Genomic DNA, 14,296 nt, shown 5'->3' with positions numbered 1-14,296 from the left:
AACTAGAACTGAACTAGAACTGAACTAGAACTGAACTAGAACTGAACTAGAACTGAACTAGAACTTAACTAGAACTGAACTAGAACTGAACTAGAACTGAACTAGAAAAGGACTTAATTATCCTTTAAAAGTTCGTACAGTTTTCACAACAGTTAATTTCTTGTTTAAACTTACGCAATTGCGGCCAAATATCCATCATACTATTATTCCACAAACTCATATCAAACTCAGCATCCGAAGGAAATAGTACAGCTTCCTGTACCAATGGTGGTTTTTTACTTGCCGACATTGCAACCAGTGGTATAAAGGGACAGCAGTGATAAGCATATGATAAAATCAGAGTTTGTATGCGGGGAAATGTATCCGGTGTGGGGAAGTCACGCAACTTGGGATTGTTGAATGTCTTCAAATGCAACAGGCGCTGCAAACCGTTTGAGGGCAATTCAGGAAATATATTATTGCCTAAATTTAAATCCTCTAGGGAAGTAAATGGCAGAAAGGCGTCTTTGTGTATAAAAGAAATTTGATTACCTTCTAAATCTCTTGAAAGGAAATGAATTTGTTTAATTTTCTTGTTCTAAGAAATTTAATTTTACACACAACTTACAATAATTGTAATTTGGCAATGCCTTGAAAAGCATCCTGAGGTATTGTTTGTATACGATTATAAGATAAAAGTAAATCGTGTAATTGTTTTAAACCATGGAATGGACGTCCTTTTAAATCTTCTATTAAGTTGCTTGATAAGTCTCTAGAGAAAATTTTATAATAAAAATACATATTTTTCTAATGTAATATCTTGGTTACTTACAACAGTCTTAGTTCTCGGCAATTAGCTAAAATGGGAATGTGCTGTATGGAATTGGTTTTTAGCTCTCTAAAATTTTTTTCGGAAGAAAAAAATTAAATTTAAATGATCTTTAAAATTACGATATGTTTCAACTTACAAACTTCTCAGTCTTGGTGCTTGTCGGCATAAATTTGCAGGTACTTCATGAATGCCTGCCCGGTCTAATTTTAAGATTTCCAAAGCATAGCAGCCTTCTAAATCCGGAAAGTTTTTTAAAAATCTTACGTCCGACAATATGCTGTAATAAAAAATGAAAATGAAATTAATGTTCTATTTCAGTTCTAGTTCAGTTCCAGTTCAGTTCTAGTTCAATTCTAGTTCAGTTCTAGTTCAGTTCTAGTTCAGTTCTAGTTCAGTTCTAGTTCAGTTCTAGTTCAGTTCTAGTTCAGTTCTAGTTCAGTTCTAGTTCAGTTCTAGTTCAGTTCTAGTTCAGTTCTAGTTCAGTTCTAGTTCAGTTCTAGTTCAGTTCTAGTTCAGTTCTAGTTCAGTACTAGTTCAGTTCTAGTTCAGTTCTAGTTCAGTATTAAGTAGTTCAGTTCTAGTTCAGTATTAAGTAGTTCAGTTCTAGTTCAGTTCTAGTTGATTCAAGTTCAGTTCTAGTTCAGTTTTAGTTCAGTACTAGCTCAGTTCTAGTTCAGTTCTTATTCACTTCTAGTTCAATTATTGTTCAGTCTTAGTCCAGTTGAAGATTAATTAATCAGTTGTGAGTTCTTGTTTTGGGTAATTGAATCTTTATATCCATCAAACCAAATAAATCTTAAATCATACTTACAGTTTTCTTAATTTTGTCATGCCCCTTAAGGCCCCCGGCACTATTTGGGCAATGGGATTGGCACGAAGATCTAAAGTTTGTAGGTTCTTCGGTAGGTCAGTGTCATTTATCCAACGCAAGCGGTTACTGGTGGCAGAGCTTAAAGAAAGAAAAATAAAAAATATATATTAATTATTTTTTCTTCTTGTCTTTACAGCAATGACTTGTTTAAAATACACAATCCTTATCTCTCAAACAAAATTTAAAAAAGGAAAACTTGAACTTGATTTATTTTGTTTTTTCTTAATACTTACAAACTCATTTAGTTCATTGTCTTAAAATACATAAAGATGAATTAAATACATAAAACACAGCTGGGCTTGAGAAAAACCCATTGTTGTCATTAGGGCGTAAGTCACATGGAACTATAATGATTCCGTAACTTAGTACCATACAAAAGTTATTGAACTACTTTAGTTAAAAAGCCTTTTATTAAAACAAAGAAAGTCATGGTGATAAGTATTTAAAAAAATCAAAAATCTTGCACATGTTTAATTTTTTGTATTATATAAGTTTTTTTTGCACACAAATTAAAAAAAAATTGGTTCAACTATCAAATATGAAACTTTGTAAAACAAAAATCAAATTTGGCTGATGCAATTTCTCTTTAACACGATAAATATTTTGAACAGAACTAAAGAAAAGGTTTAAAAATTTTTTTAGCAAATTTTAGGAGGAAACCATTTAATGCAATGTTATAAGTGCAATCTTGAAGCAATTGCTTCTGGCGGTGAATCAGTTTCCTGGGTTAGATTATAATGTTGTAATTTTAGGTTTAATTTTTGATTCCATATTTTCAATATTCATTCAGTATTTGATCGTCGAATGAATATGCACTTATATTGAACATCGTTCAGTTCAAGTTCAATTCAAGTTTAGTTCTAGTTTAGTTTAGTTCTGGTTCAGTTCTAGTTCAGTTCTAGTTCAGTTCTAGTTCAGTTCTAGTTCAGTTCTAGTTCAGTTCTAGTTCAGTTCTAGTTCAGTTCTAGTTCAGTTCTAGTTCAGTTCTAGTTCAGTTCTAGTTCAGTTCTAGTTCAGTTCTAGTTCAGTTCTAGTTCAGTTCTAGTTCAGTTCTAGTTCAGTTCTAGTTCAGTTCTAGTTTAGTTCTAGTTCAGTTCTAGTTCAGTTCTAGTTCAGTTAATTATTTTGTTTTTTTTTCTATTATTTCAGACAATCTGAGTAAAAAATTTGGCACTCAAATGCATGATATTTGGGATAACTTCGGACAAGACTTTACCTATCCCGGCAATATACCTACCTATATGGAGGAATATTTCGATGAAGATGCTGTTGCCACGGGCACTGGCGGCAATACACCAACAGGTACTGCTCCAACATTTGCTGGTTCATTTGGTGGTGGCGGTCTGTTTGCCACTATAGGCTCTGAGCACACACCGGGAAGTATACAATGTTTGCCAATGCCAGGACCCTTCCTACCCTGTGCCGATTTATTTGATTGGTGGACTCTGCGGTGTGGTGTATGGGTGGTGTTTCTATTGGCTTTGTTGGGAAATGGTACCGTGGTGTTTGTTTTGATATTTTCAAGATCCAAAATGGATGTGCCACGATTTTTGGTGTGCAATTTGGCAGCGGCGGATTTCTTTATGGGTATTTATCTGGGTATTTTAGCCATAGTGGATGCATCTACGCTGGGTGAATTTAGAATGTTTGCTATACCCTGGCAAATGTCTGTAATGTGTCAGATAGCAGGCTTTTTGGCGGTCTTATCTTCAGAGTTGTCGGTGTATACATTGGCGGTGATTACACTGGAACGCAATTATGCCATAACACATGCCATTCATTTGAATAAGCGTTTATCGTTGAAACAGGCTGCCTATATAATGGTAGTGGGTTGGTCTTTTGCCTTAATCATGGCCATGTTACCCCTGGTGGGTATTTCCGATTACCGAAAATTTGCCGTATGTTTACCGTTTGAGACCACTACGGGCATAGCGAGTCTGTCTTATGTTATAGCTCTGATGATTATAAATGGTTGTGCCTTTCTGACGCTTATGGGCTGTTATTTGAAGATGTATTGGGCTATAAGAGGTTCACAAGCCTGGAATACTAATGACTCTAGAATAGCCAAACGTATGGCCTTGTTGGTATTTACGGATTTTTTATGCTGGTCTCCCATAGCGTTTTTCTCTATAACCGCTATTTTTGGTTTACAATTGATTTCTCTGGAACAGGCTAAAATATTTACGGTGTTTATATTACCTTTGAACTCCTGCTGTAACCCGTTTCTATATGCCATCATGACTAAACAATTTAAAAAGGATTGCGTAAATTTGTGCAAACATTTCGAAGAGACAAGAGTTACTAGAGGAGCGGGAGCTATGGCCAGAAGAGGTGTGGGCGCAGAGCGACTACCAAAGGAACTGCCACCCTTGTTGCCAGCCGTACATCCACCAGGTTGTAGATGTTTACGTATGATGCCTAGTGAAATGCCTAACTGGCATAAAATACAGGAGAAAGAAGGCTCCATTTGGTCACGCACTTGGCAGAGGTTATGGACGCATTGCACTTGCTGTGTAGCCTGCTGTGAAAGAAATCAACCTCAACGTTTGGATGGCCGAAGGAGTAGAGTATCGAGAAGCAATAAAAATGATCCTTATCAGTATCAATTTTCTGAAATCAAACAGAAGAAACAAACTCGAGCCGGTTCTATATCAAGTGAAAATTTCTGTTCTTCACGTTCGTCAAGTTGGCGTAATGGTAATCCCACTGGTAATCATTTAACAGGACATGCACATGGTCATACTTGTGCCATACCCATGAAAATGATGGATCCCAATAGAAGAAGGCACTCTGCCTGGCTGATAACAAGAAAAACATCACAAGACTCAAATTTATCTTCATCACGTAATGACTCCTCGGCTTCGGCCACCACAGCGAGTACTTCAACATTTCGATTATCTAGATCAAGTGCTGGAAGTACTACACCCTTGCCATCCATTATTAGTAAGTAGGACAATGTTTTGTTTGGATAAAATTGAAAGTAAATGTCTTTCTTTCTCTCCCTCTTTCTATCTTTAGCCCATAGTAACAAAATACCCCATCCCCAATTTGCCTCTACACTACCCAAACCTCGTTTGGTGCGCCAGGAAGCCGTACAAGAGGAAGAAGACACTTCACCACCTCGTTTGGGTGTACGCTTTCTACCCACCATACCCTCAGCGGCCGATAGTTCGGTGATTTTGGAAGATGGTGATTCTGGTTTAATGTCCAGTATAACAGGTCTTTATAATAATTTACAAAATACACCTCAGACTGGCAAATCCTGTGCAATAAATACCTCAACTGCCACACCCACAAACACCAACACCAGCAACAACAACCCACAAGCATTAGCTCAAACCAAACAAGAAACGCAACAACAACAACAACCGCCTGAAACACTGCCACGACCTCAAGATAAACCACCATGATACGTGAGGCAAAAACAAAGGACAATATTTTTTAAGTTATCGAAAGCTAACCACATGAAGGAAGCTTTTCTTTAGGAGATTATTTAGAAAAGGCATGCATATATATTAGTTTAAGTAAAAATAGGAAAGCGAAGGAAAGGGATTGTTGAAGAATATGAGGGGGAATTTGAAAATTTAGTTTTTCGTTAAATCATTTAAATAAAATTTCATAAATTTTAAACCATTTTGTAAAATTTTTATGAAAATTTAATTTTTTTCTGGAATTTAGTTTTTTACCCAGAATTCCTAAATCGGGGATTTTTGAAAAGTTTTTGGGAATTAACAAATTTATGAATTTTTTAAATTGCAAACAATAGTTAAGCGTTATTTATCTAATCTGTCAACATTTTTGTATAAAACTTGTAGTTTTTCCCCCAAATTCCTGAATTGGGGATTTTTTTCAAACAGTTTTTGGGAATGTAAATTTAAAAGGTTTTTGGGAATTCAATTTAAACAGTATTTTATTAATTAAACACTTTTATATAACACTTTTTTTTCATTTGCTTCATTTTTTGAGTTAATCTTTTGAAATCCTTTAAAAAGGGATTTTGAAAAACTTTTTCGGAATTCAAATAAAATTTATAGTTTTATCAAATTTATAAGCAGTCTTTAATATTATTCTTTTTCAGCCACAAAATTTGATTTTTTATGATTATTTATTTGTAAATTGCCCTTTTTTCATTTTCCTAAAAAGTGGGGAATTTTTAAAAAACTTTTTGGGAATTTAAAATTTTTTGGAAAATATTCTAATATTTTGCTGATTTATTTAGTATTTATTTGTTTAATGGCAAATTTTTCGATATTATTGAATTTCTTCCCGGGATAATTTCACAGATTCCTAAAAAAGGGGAATTTTCAAAATACTTTTTGGGAATTTGCAATTTTTTCTAAATTTTATATATTTTGAAAAATCATTAAGTGCTTGTGTGTATAATAACAAATTTTGCATTTTGTATTAATATTATCATACTTCCTGGTAATAAATTTTAAGGGAATATTCAAAAAGTTGTTGGGAATTTAAATTTTTTCTTTAAAATTTTAGTTAAAACTTAATTCTACACTTTTATAAACTTTTCCTTAAAGATTTTCTACATAATTTCTTAGATTCCTAATAAGGGGAGTTTCTCGAATACCTTTTGGGAATTCAAAATGTTTGTTAAATTTCGTTTATTTTGAAAAATTATTTAGTACTTGTGTGTTTAACAACAAATTTTGTGTTTTTTGTTAGTGTTATCGTACTTCCCCGGTAATAAATTTAAAGGAAATTTTCATAAAGTTTTTGGGAATTTAAAAATTTTCATAAAAATTTTAATAAAAACTTAATTTTCTAACTTTTTTAACATATCTTTATACATTTGAAGAAAATTTCTCAAATTCGTAATTTTTGAATACTTTTTGGGAATTCAAAATTTTTGTTTAATTTCGTATATTTATTGAAGTTATGAAATACGTAGGTGTTTTATAATTTTTTTAAGTTTTTGTTGATTTAATCAGATTTTTCTTAGTAAACAGTTTTGGAGGGATTTAATAAAACTGGAAATTTAAATTTTTCTCTGAAATTTGTTAAAAATGGGGATTTTTTTAAATATTTTTTGGGAATTCAAAATTTGTATTAAAATTCTTATTTTTGTTGAAATTTCAAATGCTTATGTGTTGAATAAACATTTTTAAAAGTTTTGTTAAGTTTATCGGATTTCCCGGGTAATCCATTTTGTAGAAATTTTTAAAATTTTTTTGGGAATTTAAATTTTTTTCTGAAATTTTATTTAAAACTATTTTTTAGTGTTAAAAAGCAGTTCTTTAAGTATTTTAAAAAAATTTCAATATTCCTAATGAAGGGAATTTCCGAATACTTTTTGGGAATTCAAAATTTTTTGTTAAATTTCTTATATTTGTTGAAATTATGAAATGCTTATGTGTTTAATAATAATTTTTAGAAGTTTTATTAAGTTTTTTTTGGGATTTCCCGGGCAATCCATTTTGAAGGGATTTAAAAAAAAAAAATAGGGAATTTAAATTTTTCATTCGAATTGTAATTAAAACAATTTTTTAATTAAAAAAGCACTTCTTTAAGTTTTTGTTTATGTTGATTTTATCAGACTTCCCGAGTAATCTGTTTTAGAGGGATTTTAAGAAAAATTTTGGTAATTTTCAAATACTTTGTGGGAATTTAGAATTTGTGTTAAATTCCTTATGTTTGATGAAATTATGAAATGTTTTTAAGTTTAATAGAAATTTTTTGGAGTTTTATTAAGTTTAGAGGGATTTTTAAAAAAATTTTGGGAATTTAAATTTTTCGCTAAAATTTGATTAAAATTGAAATTTTATAACCTATTGTAAGAGATCTGTTATTAAAATCAATTAATATCTTACAAAAAACGCTTATTTCAAACTTCCCCTGGCAACAATCCCCCTTTTTTCCCCATATTATAGTCAATTTTATTGTACAGTTTTTTCTAGCTATAAAATAATTTATATATTATATAAAAGAAAAATATTTAAAAAATTATATAAACAAATAGTATTATAATTAATTTAATGCAAAGCATTTTATTTATTATTTAGAAAAATAAATTTTAGATATTAAATTATTTAAAAATAAAACACACATACATACACAAGTTTATATAAAGAAAAAAGTTAAAAAAAAATTATAAAAAAAAACACATACTTAAAGTATAAATTAATTATAAAATCTAATATTTATGTAAAACTAATGAAATTAAGAAAAAAAAATTAAGAAAAATTTGTATAAAATATAACAGTGATAAATGATGATAAAAAATAATAATAATTTTATGTAAAATTTAAAATTAAAAGAAATTTGGAAATTATATATTTAAAACAAAAAAAAAAAAAAATACCAATAAACTTAATAATGAAAAGAAATTCGTAAGCAAAAGAAAGAAAAACTTAAAGTTTTAATCACAAATTAACTGCTTAACTCTTGAGTGGTATCTGTCTCTTCCTCCTCCTCATCGTTACAGCAACGATCATTAGGCATGAGTACACCAAAAGAAGGATTCTCTATAAGACGCACTTGTTGTTTATCATTAATTCTTCGTCTTGCTATTTCACGAAAGATAACAATGAGAGCTAAAACACACACAGAGAAAAGTATAATAGCTATGGTAGCAATGGTCCAACGTGAAACGGGAGCACCACTAAGTATAGAAAGCAACAAAATTTTAAGCTTTAGATAATTCATAAACCTATTGGACTTTGACTTACCTTATATATATTTTCTCTTTCGACACGTCATCCAACATACAAACACCTCTTAAGGCATCATAAATCCAACCGTCGGCACATTGACAAAGTGTCGAGGTAACACACGAGCCATTACGACAATTCCATTCATTGCAATAGCCTACGCATTCGGTTAGACCAGTATCGGGATTTATACGTGATATGAAACCCTTTTCACAGCTACACAAATTCGGTGCCACACATTGTCCATGTTCACATGATTGCTCACAGATGGGAGCACATTCGACCGTACTATTCGTTAGGAAACGATAACCTTCTAGACATTCACATTTATTGGGTTTGCGACATTCGGCATTGATGCAGGTCTCTTTACAGATGGGCTGGCAACTGTTCGGTAATGAGGCATTTGTAACACGATATCCCTCATTGCATTGACACTTATTGGGTGCCATACATTTGCCATTTTCACAGGTGGGCCTACAGCGTGCCACACATAGATTAAAATATTTTGTATCCTCAAAACCATCCCAGCATTCACAGGTATTGGGCTCTACACAGTTGCTATTGATGCAAGTGGGTAAGCAGACTGGATCACAAATACTATTAGAACCTTCTCTCAAACGATGACCCTCATAACAGCGACACACTCCACCCGCCGAACACACACTATTTATACACTTCTGAGGACAGTGAGGCTCACATTTGCCCGTTAACCATTTCTTTTCATAACCCGGATCACAACTACAAATGCCGGGTGCTATACATTTGCCATGACCACAATCGAAATTGCACACTGGTTCACATTGATTGGGATATTTGTCATTGGGTTTATAGCCCATGTAACAACGACAGGTATCGGGTGCTGTGCAGGTGCCATGTAAACAGGGTTTAGTGCAAATCGGTATGCAGTGAAAGAACAGCAAAGACTGATAACCTGCATTACAGGTGCATATGCCAGGCGCAGTACAATTACCATTTTTACAGCCTTTAGGGCAATAAGGTTCACAAATCTTTTCCTTAGTATCCGTATACACATAACCCTTATTACAGGTGCAAGTATCCGGGGCAGAGCAATAACCATTAACACACTCCTCTTTACAGATCGGTGAACAGTGATGAGCATCGGTTTTCTCATAACCCTCATGACACTCACACTTACCCGGCTCGCTACAGAAACCATTTTCACAATCTTTCTCGCAAGTCGGTTCACACCATACCCTCGAACCATTACGCATGGCATGACCCTCAAAACAGGTACATTGATTAGGTGCCGTACAGAAGGCATTAACACACTTTTCCTTACAAATCGGCATACAGGCCTGCGAACTTATACCTCCAAAATTTGCATAACCCTCTTTGCAAGAACACACCTCGGGCTCTTGACATACACCATTTAAACAGCCACTCGAACACACTGGCTCACATTTACTTATCGTTCCCAAACTTAAAACATAACCCGGATTACAGGTACATTGATTGGGTTTACTGCACACTCCATTCTCACAGGGTTCCTCGCACAGCGGCACACAACGTTTGAGCGTCTCATTGAGTGTATAACCAAAGTTGCAAGTACATTTATTGTTATTATCGCAACGTCCATTCGAGCAATCAACATCTTTGCAAGTGGCTTGACATTCGGTTTTACTGCCCTCCACCAGAGTGAAACCCTCATTACAGGTACATTCTTCGGGACCAGTACACTTACCATTTACGCAAGTTTCCAGGCATAGAGGTTCACAAATGGTGGAATTTTTATAGTTTTGATAGCCATGTTCACATAGGCAAATATTGGGTCGTATACATTTACCTTTCTTACAGTCCACACACGAGGGTAGACATTCGCTGGATGTGAAAAGAAATGGAAAAGTTTTGCATTAAAAATGATTTTTTACACTGAAAAATAGCAAAGAAATGAAAAAAATCAGAAATTAAGAATATTTTGGCAATTTTTCGATATTGTATCTCGTTATCGGGAAATGCTCAGTTTACTCCTGTAAGAGAATAGGTGAGAATAGGTCAACAAATATCAATAACAAATTGAAACAAGTACTGAGTCTAATTTTCTTTCCTATATTCATTACTTTTTTATTCAACACACCCGTAGAGAACAACATCCGGCACTCTTCGTGCAGCCCTACTTTCATCCTGTGTCGTATGCTCCTAATACCAACTCATATCTAACGCTTAGATCTACAGTCACTCCTCTGTGGGTTATCTGTTGTTTTGTCAACATCACCAAACTTATACTTAATTATTGACTTAATTATTGACCGACATGAATTTGGGACCTCTCAGTCCTCAAAGTACGAAACTCTAGCCTGTGGGCTAGCGGTTCCCGTGCTACCGAACTATGTGGTACCCTGGTTTGACCCTATACCAAATCATTTCAAGAAAACATCGTGGATACCTTTAATCAACACCAGTTTATAGTCCCGGCAGACTAGAGCTATTGGTGCACCTCTTTTGCCCATCAAATCATCCCAAGATCGATGATACATTCCATCATAGAGTCTCGGATAAGACAAAGTCCGAAACTCTAGCCTGCGGGCTAGCGGTTCCCGTGCTACCGAGTTATGTGGTACTCTGGTTGGACCCCATGTCAAATCATTTCGAGAAAAGATCGAGGATAGATTTGATCAACATCAGTTTATGGTCCCGGTAGACTAGAGCTACTGTCAGCACCTCTCTTCCTCGTCATATAATTCCAAAATCGATGATACTTTCAATCATAACCAGTTTATTTTTCCAGCAAGTTGTGAGAAGGACACCAACTTCTAGGAGCATTACGATAAGACAATTAAATCGTTTTCAACACCTAACTAGCATCTTTATCAAGAGATATTTCAGGTCTTTGGCTGCTTTTCATTGGACACTTTCATTATTTCATCAGACAAACGTAGAGAGGAATATGTAGATAGGGAAACCAACATGTGGCAAGACATAGAGAGGGGTTCAAAAACAAAGGACATGATTGAATGTTTTAGTATTTAGATATGTGTGGACACTTTCATGATTACATCATACAAACGTAGAGGGAGATATGTAGATTTATAAACAAATATGTGAAAATACTAGAGAGGGGTTGAAAAACAATGGGCATGACTGCCTGCTTTAGTATTTAGAGATATGTGGGGTCTATTAAATCTTAAAGCAATATATCACGTTTTCAACATCAAAAACTAACCGTTTCAATAAAAGTAGTTTTTCGATGCGACACTATTCCGATTTCAAGGGACATACGTAGAGAGGGATTGAAAAACAATGGGCATGACTGCATGATTTAGTATTTAGAGATGCATGGGATCTATTAAATCCTAAATTAATATATCTTCTAGCTGTTTCAATAAAAGTAATGTCTCGCATGAAAACTATCGTGATTTCAAGGGACATATATGTAGTCAAACATGGAAATTGACAGACAACAAGCTGACACTTGGACTTGCTAAGATGTATAAGAGACTTACAAGTTTTCGTTATTTCCAAGAAAAACTTCTTAGTTCTTTCCTTACGGATCATTGTTTCGTGCTTTCAATAGGCGGACGAACGGACATGGCTGGATCATCTTGTTCAAAATTTTCACACGTCTAAATCGAATCTTTCTACATTGAGACACGATTTCAAAAGTCTTTAGTTTTCACATAAAATTCTTACTTTTTTGTCGCCTTAAGGCAGGAGCGGATCCACGTTAAAAGAAATATATTGGTTTTGAAAGTGCAAAAATTTGTGAAACAAGAAAAATGTACAAAATGTCTGTCCATTCATATGTCATCTAAAAAGAAGTTAAAATGCTAGAAAGTCTTAATGTTGGAACCCAGAAGGAAAAAAAGTGAACAATATAACTTCTGATCATTTAGGCGGATGGAGGGACATGTCTAGATGATCTCGTTCAAAACTTTGACATGTTCTAAATCGAATAACAAAATCATTGTACTCTCAGAATAAAATGTATTTCCTATCCACATTAAGACACGATTTCAAAAATCTTTGATTTCCATATAAAATTCTTACTTTTCTTTCGCCTTAAGGAAACTTTACAAAAAATAGTTTTTTTTTCAACTTACCCCGATTTAGCATCTTCTTTATAACCCTCACAGCATACTTCCTGTATATCGGTATAAGTTTCACGTATCGGTCTCAGGACCAAAGGATTATGACATTCAAAACTTGAACAAGAGAAACCAGATTCAGGATATTTACGCATAGTAACCAATGAAACACGATATTTTGTAGTTCTAAATTTTAAATAACAAAACACAAAAATTTTCAAAAATATTTGAAATTTTTAATAATTTTTTTGAAAATTCTTACGATATCTTTTCGGTGCAGGTCATAACCTCCACAATGTTTAATACACACATTAAGCAAATTATTAAAATTAAACACTTCATTTTGATTTTAAGAATTTCTGTTTAAATTTTTATTATAATTTTTTTTGAATATTTTATTTTAATTGTACTTTTAAATTAAACGATTAAAAACAACCGTTCTTAAGTGCAGCCTTCAACAAATTGATTTTTTAATTTAAGATTTTTTAACAAACTCTTCAGTGTTTAATTCTTTTTGTTTTTGAATTTTTTTTTACATTAAGACCTCTTATCTATTTTATGCCATTCTCGTCATTATATACAAAATACATATAGAATTTCAATACATGTATGTATTGCATGTGCAGCCCAACTTCTTACAAAATTCAGGCCGGGTTGCTGCTTGGATTCTCTAGTATTGGATCTTGTACTTACATATTTTTTAATTAATTTGTATGTATGCAAAAAAAAAAAAACAATCTCAATGTGTTTATATTAAATAGCAACCAATGAACTTTTTATGCAATTGATAAGAATAAAAATTTCTTTTCTATATTTATAAGGAGCAAAAAAAAATAACAATAATTATTCTTGAGGTACCAGTACCAGTACCGAAGCATTACTTTCAAATTGCTTAATTGTATGCTGTGGAAGAAAAAAATATATATGGCAACAATTTGACTGCACTTTTTTTCTTATACGATATTGGTCAATAAACTCTGGCAGCTACCAAAAATAATAAATAATTTATTTTCATATAATCAATAAATTGTTTGCTATTATAATGTGAACGCAAAATAAAATCAATTAAAGTTAAATCATCCTTTTAATTCAAAAATAAGAATGAGTTCTGTACAAGTTCATCATGTGAGACTAATATGATTTAGAAATCAATTTAATATATCCAATCTAAATCGATTTTATAGTCTAGACTATAAAATAGTCTGAACTGGAACTAAACTAGAACTGAACTAGAACTGAACTAGAACTGAACTAGAACTGAACTAGAACTGAACTAGAACTGAACTAGAACTGAACTAGAACTGAACTAGAACTGAACTAGAACTGAACTAGAACTGAACTAGAACTGATCTAGAACTGAACTAGAACTGAACTAGAACTGAACTAGAACTGAACTAGAACTGAACTAGAACTGAACTAGAACTGAACTAGAACTGAACTACAACTGAACTACAACTGAACTACAACTTAACTACAACTGAACTATAACTGAACTACATTTGGGAAAAGGATATATTTCTAAATAACAGTTAGTTTTGTTGAGTTTCATTGCGATACAAATGGTTAAAAGTCAATTTTAGACGTTTAAGTCATTTTTTGAAGGGGGGTTCGTATGGGGGCTAGGGTCAAATATAGGCCGATCCTTACGAAAATCTGCAGTATCATTTATACTTACATAAAACTTATTTGTGCCAATTTTTAGAGAGATAGCAGAATATTTGACGTAATTATAGCAAAAAAGGTTCAAATCGGGAGGTACGGTTGTATGGGGGCTAGGTGAAATTATGGACCGATTTCAACTATTTTCAATAGGCGTCGTCCTTGTGCCAAAAAACATGCTTGGTCCAAATTTCATCAAATTATCTTGAAAATTGCGGCCTGTACCTTGCGCACAAGGTTTACATGGACA

The 14,296-nt window shown here is 33.1% G+C and overlaps 2 protein-coding genes across 2 annotated transcripts in view; one reads left to right on the top strand and one right to left on the bottom strand.

Moving 5' to 3' along the window:
- LOC111688474 overlaps positions 1 to 5,820 on the top strand; it is a 22,161-nt gene extending 16,341 nt beyond the window's left edge. The window contains exons 3-4 of the mRNA XM_046956082.1: positions 2,832 to 4,625; positions 4,701 to 5,820. Coding sequence (XP_046812038.1) covers positions 2,832 to 4,625; positions 4,701 to 5,092 — 2,186 coding nt within the window. The 3' untranslated portion in view covers positions 5,093 to 5,820. The remainder of the gene's footprint in view (positions 1 to 2,831; positions 4,626 to 4,700) is intronic.
- Positions 5,821 to 7,959: 2,139 nt separating this feature from the next.
- On the bottom strand, positions 7,960 to 12,861 carry LOC111688478 (tenascin). Its single transcript, XM_023450990.2, has 4 exons — positions 12,650 to 12,861; positions 12,403 to 12,573; positions 8,363 to 10,183; positions 7,960 to 8,295 (listed from the first exon to the last, which is right to left on the bottom strand). Exons 1-4 carry the CDS (start codon positions 12,727 to 12,729, stop codon positions 8,064 to 8,066), a joined length of 2,304 nt encoding a protein of 767 aa, XP_023306758.2. The 5' UTR covers positions 12,730 to 12,861; the 3' UTR covers positions 7,960 to 8,063.
- Positions 12,862 to 14,296: the final 1,435 nt, after the last annotated feature.

The sequence above is a fragment of the Lucilia cuprina genome, chromosome 2, assembly GCF_022045245.1.
Source record: "Lucilia cuprina isolate Lc7/37 chromosome 2, ASM2204524v1, whole genome shotgun sequence".
In the NCBI taxonomy this organism is placed as follows: Eukaryota; Metazoa; Arthropoda; class Insecta; order Diptera; family Calliphoridae; genus Lucilia; species Lucilia cuprina.
This window is presented reverse-complemented; position numbering and strand designations above follow the sequence as displayed.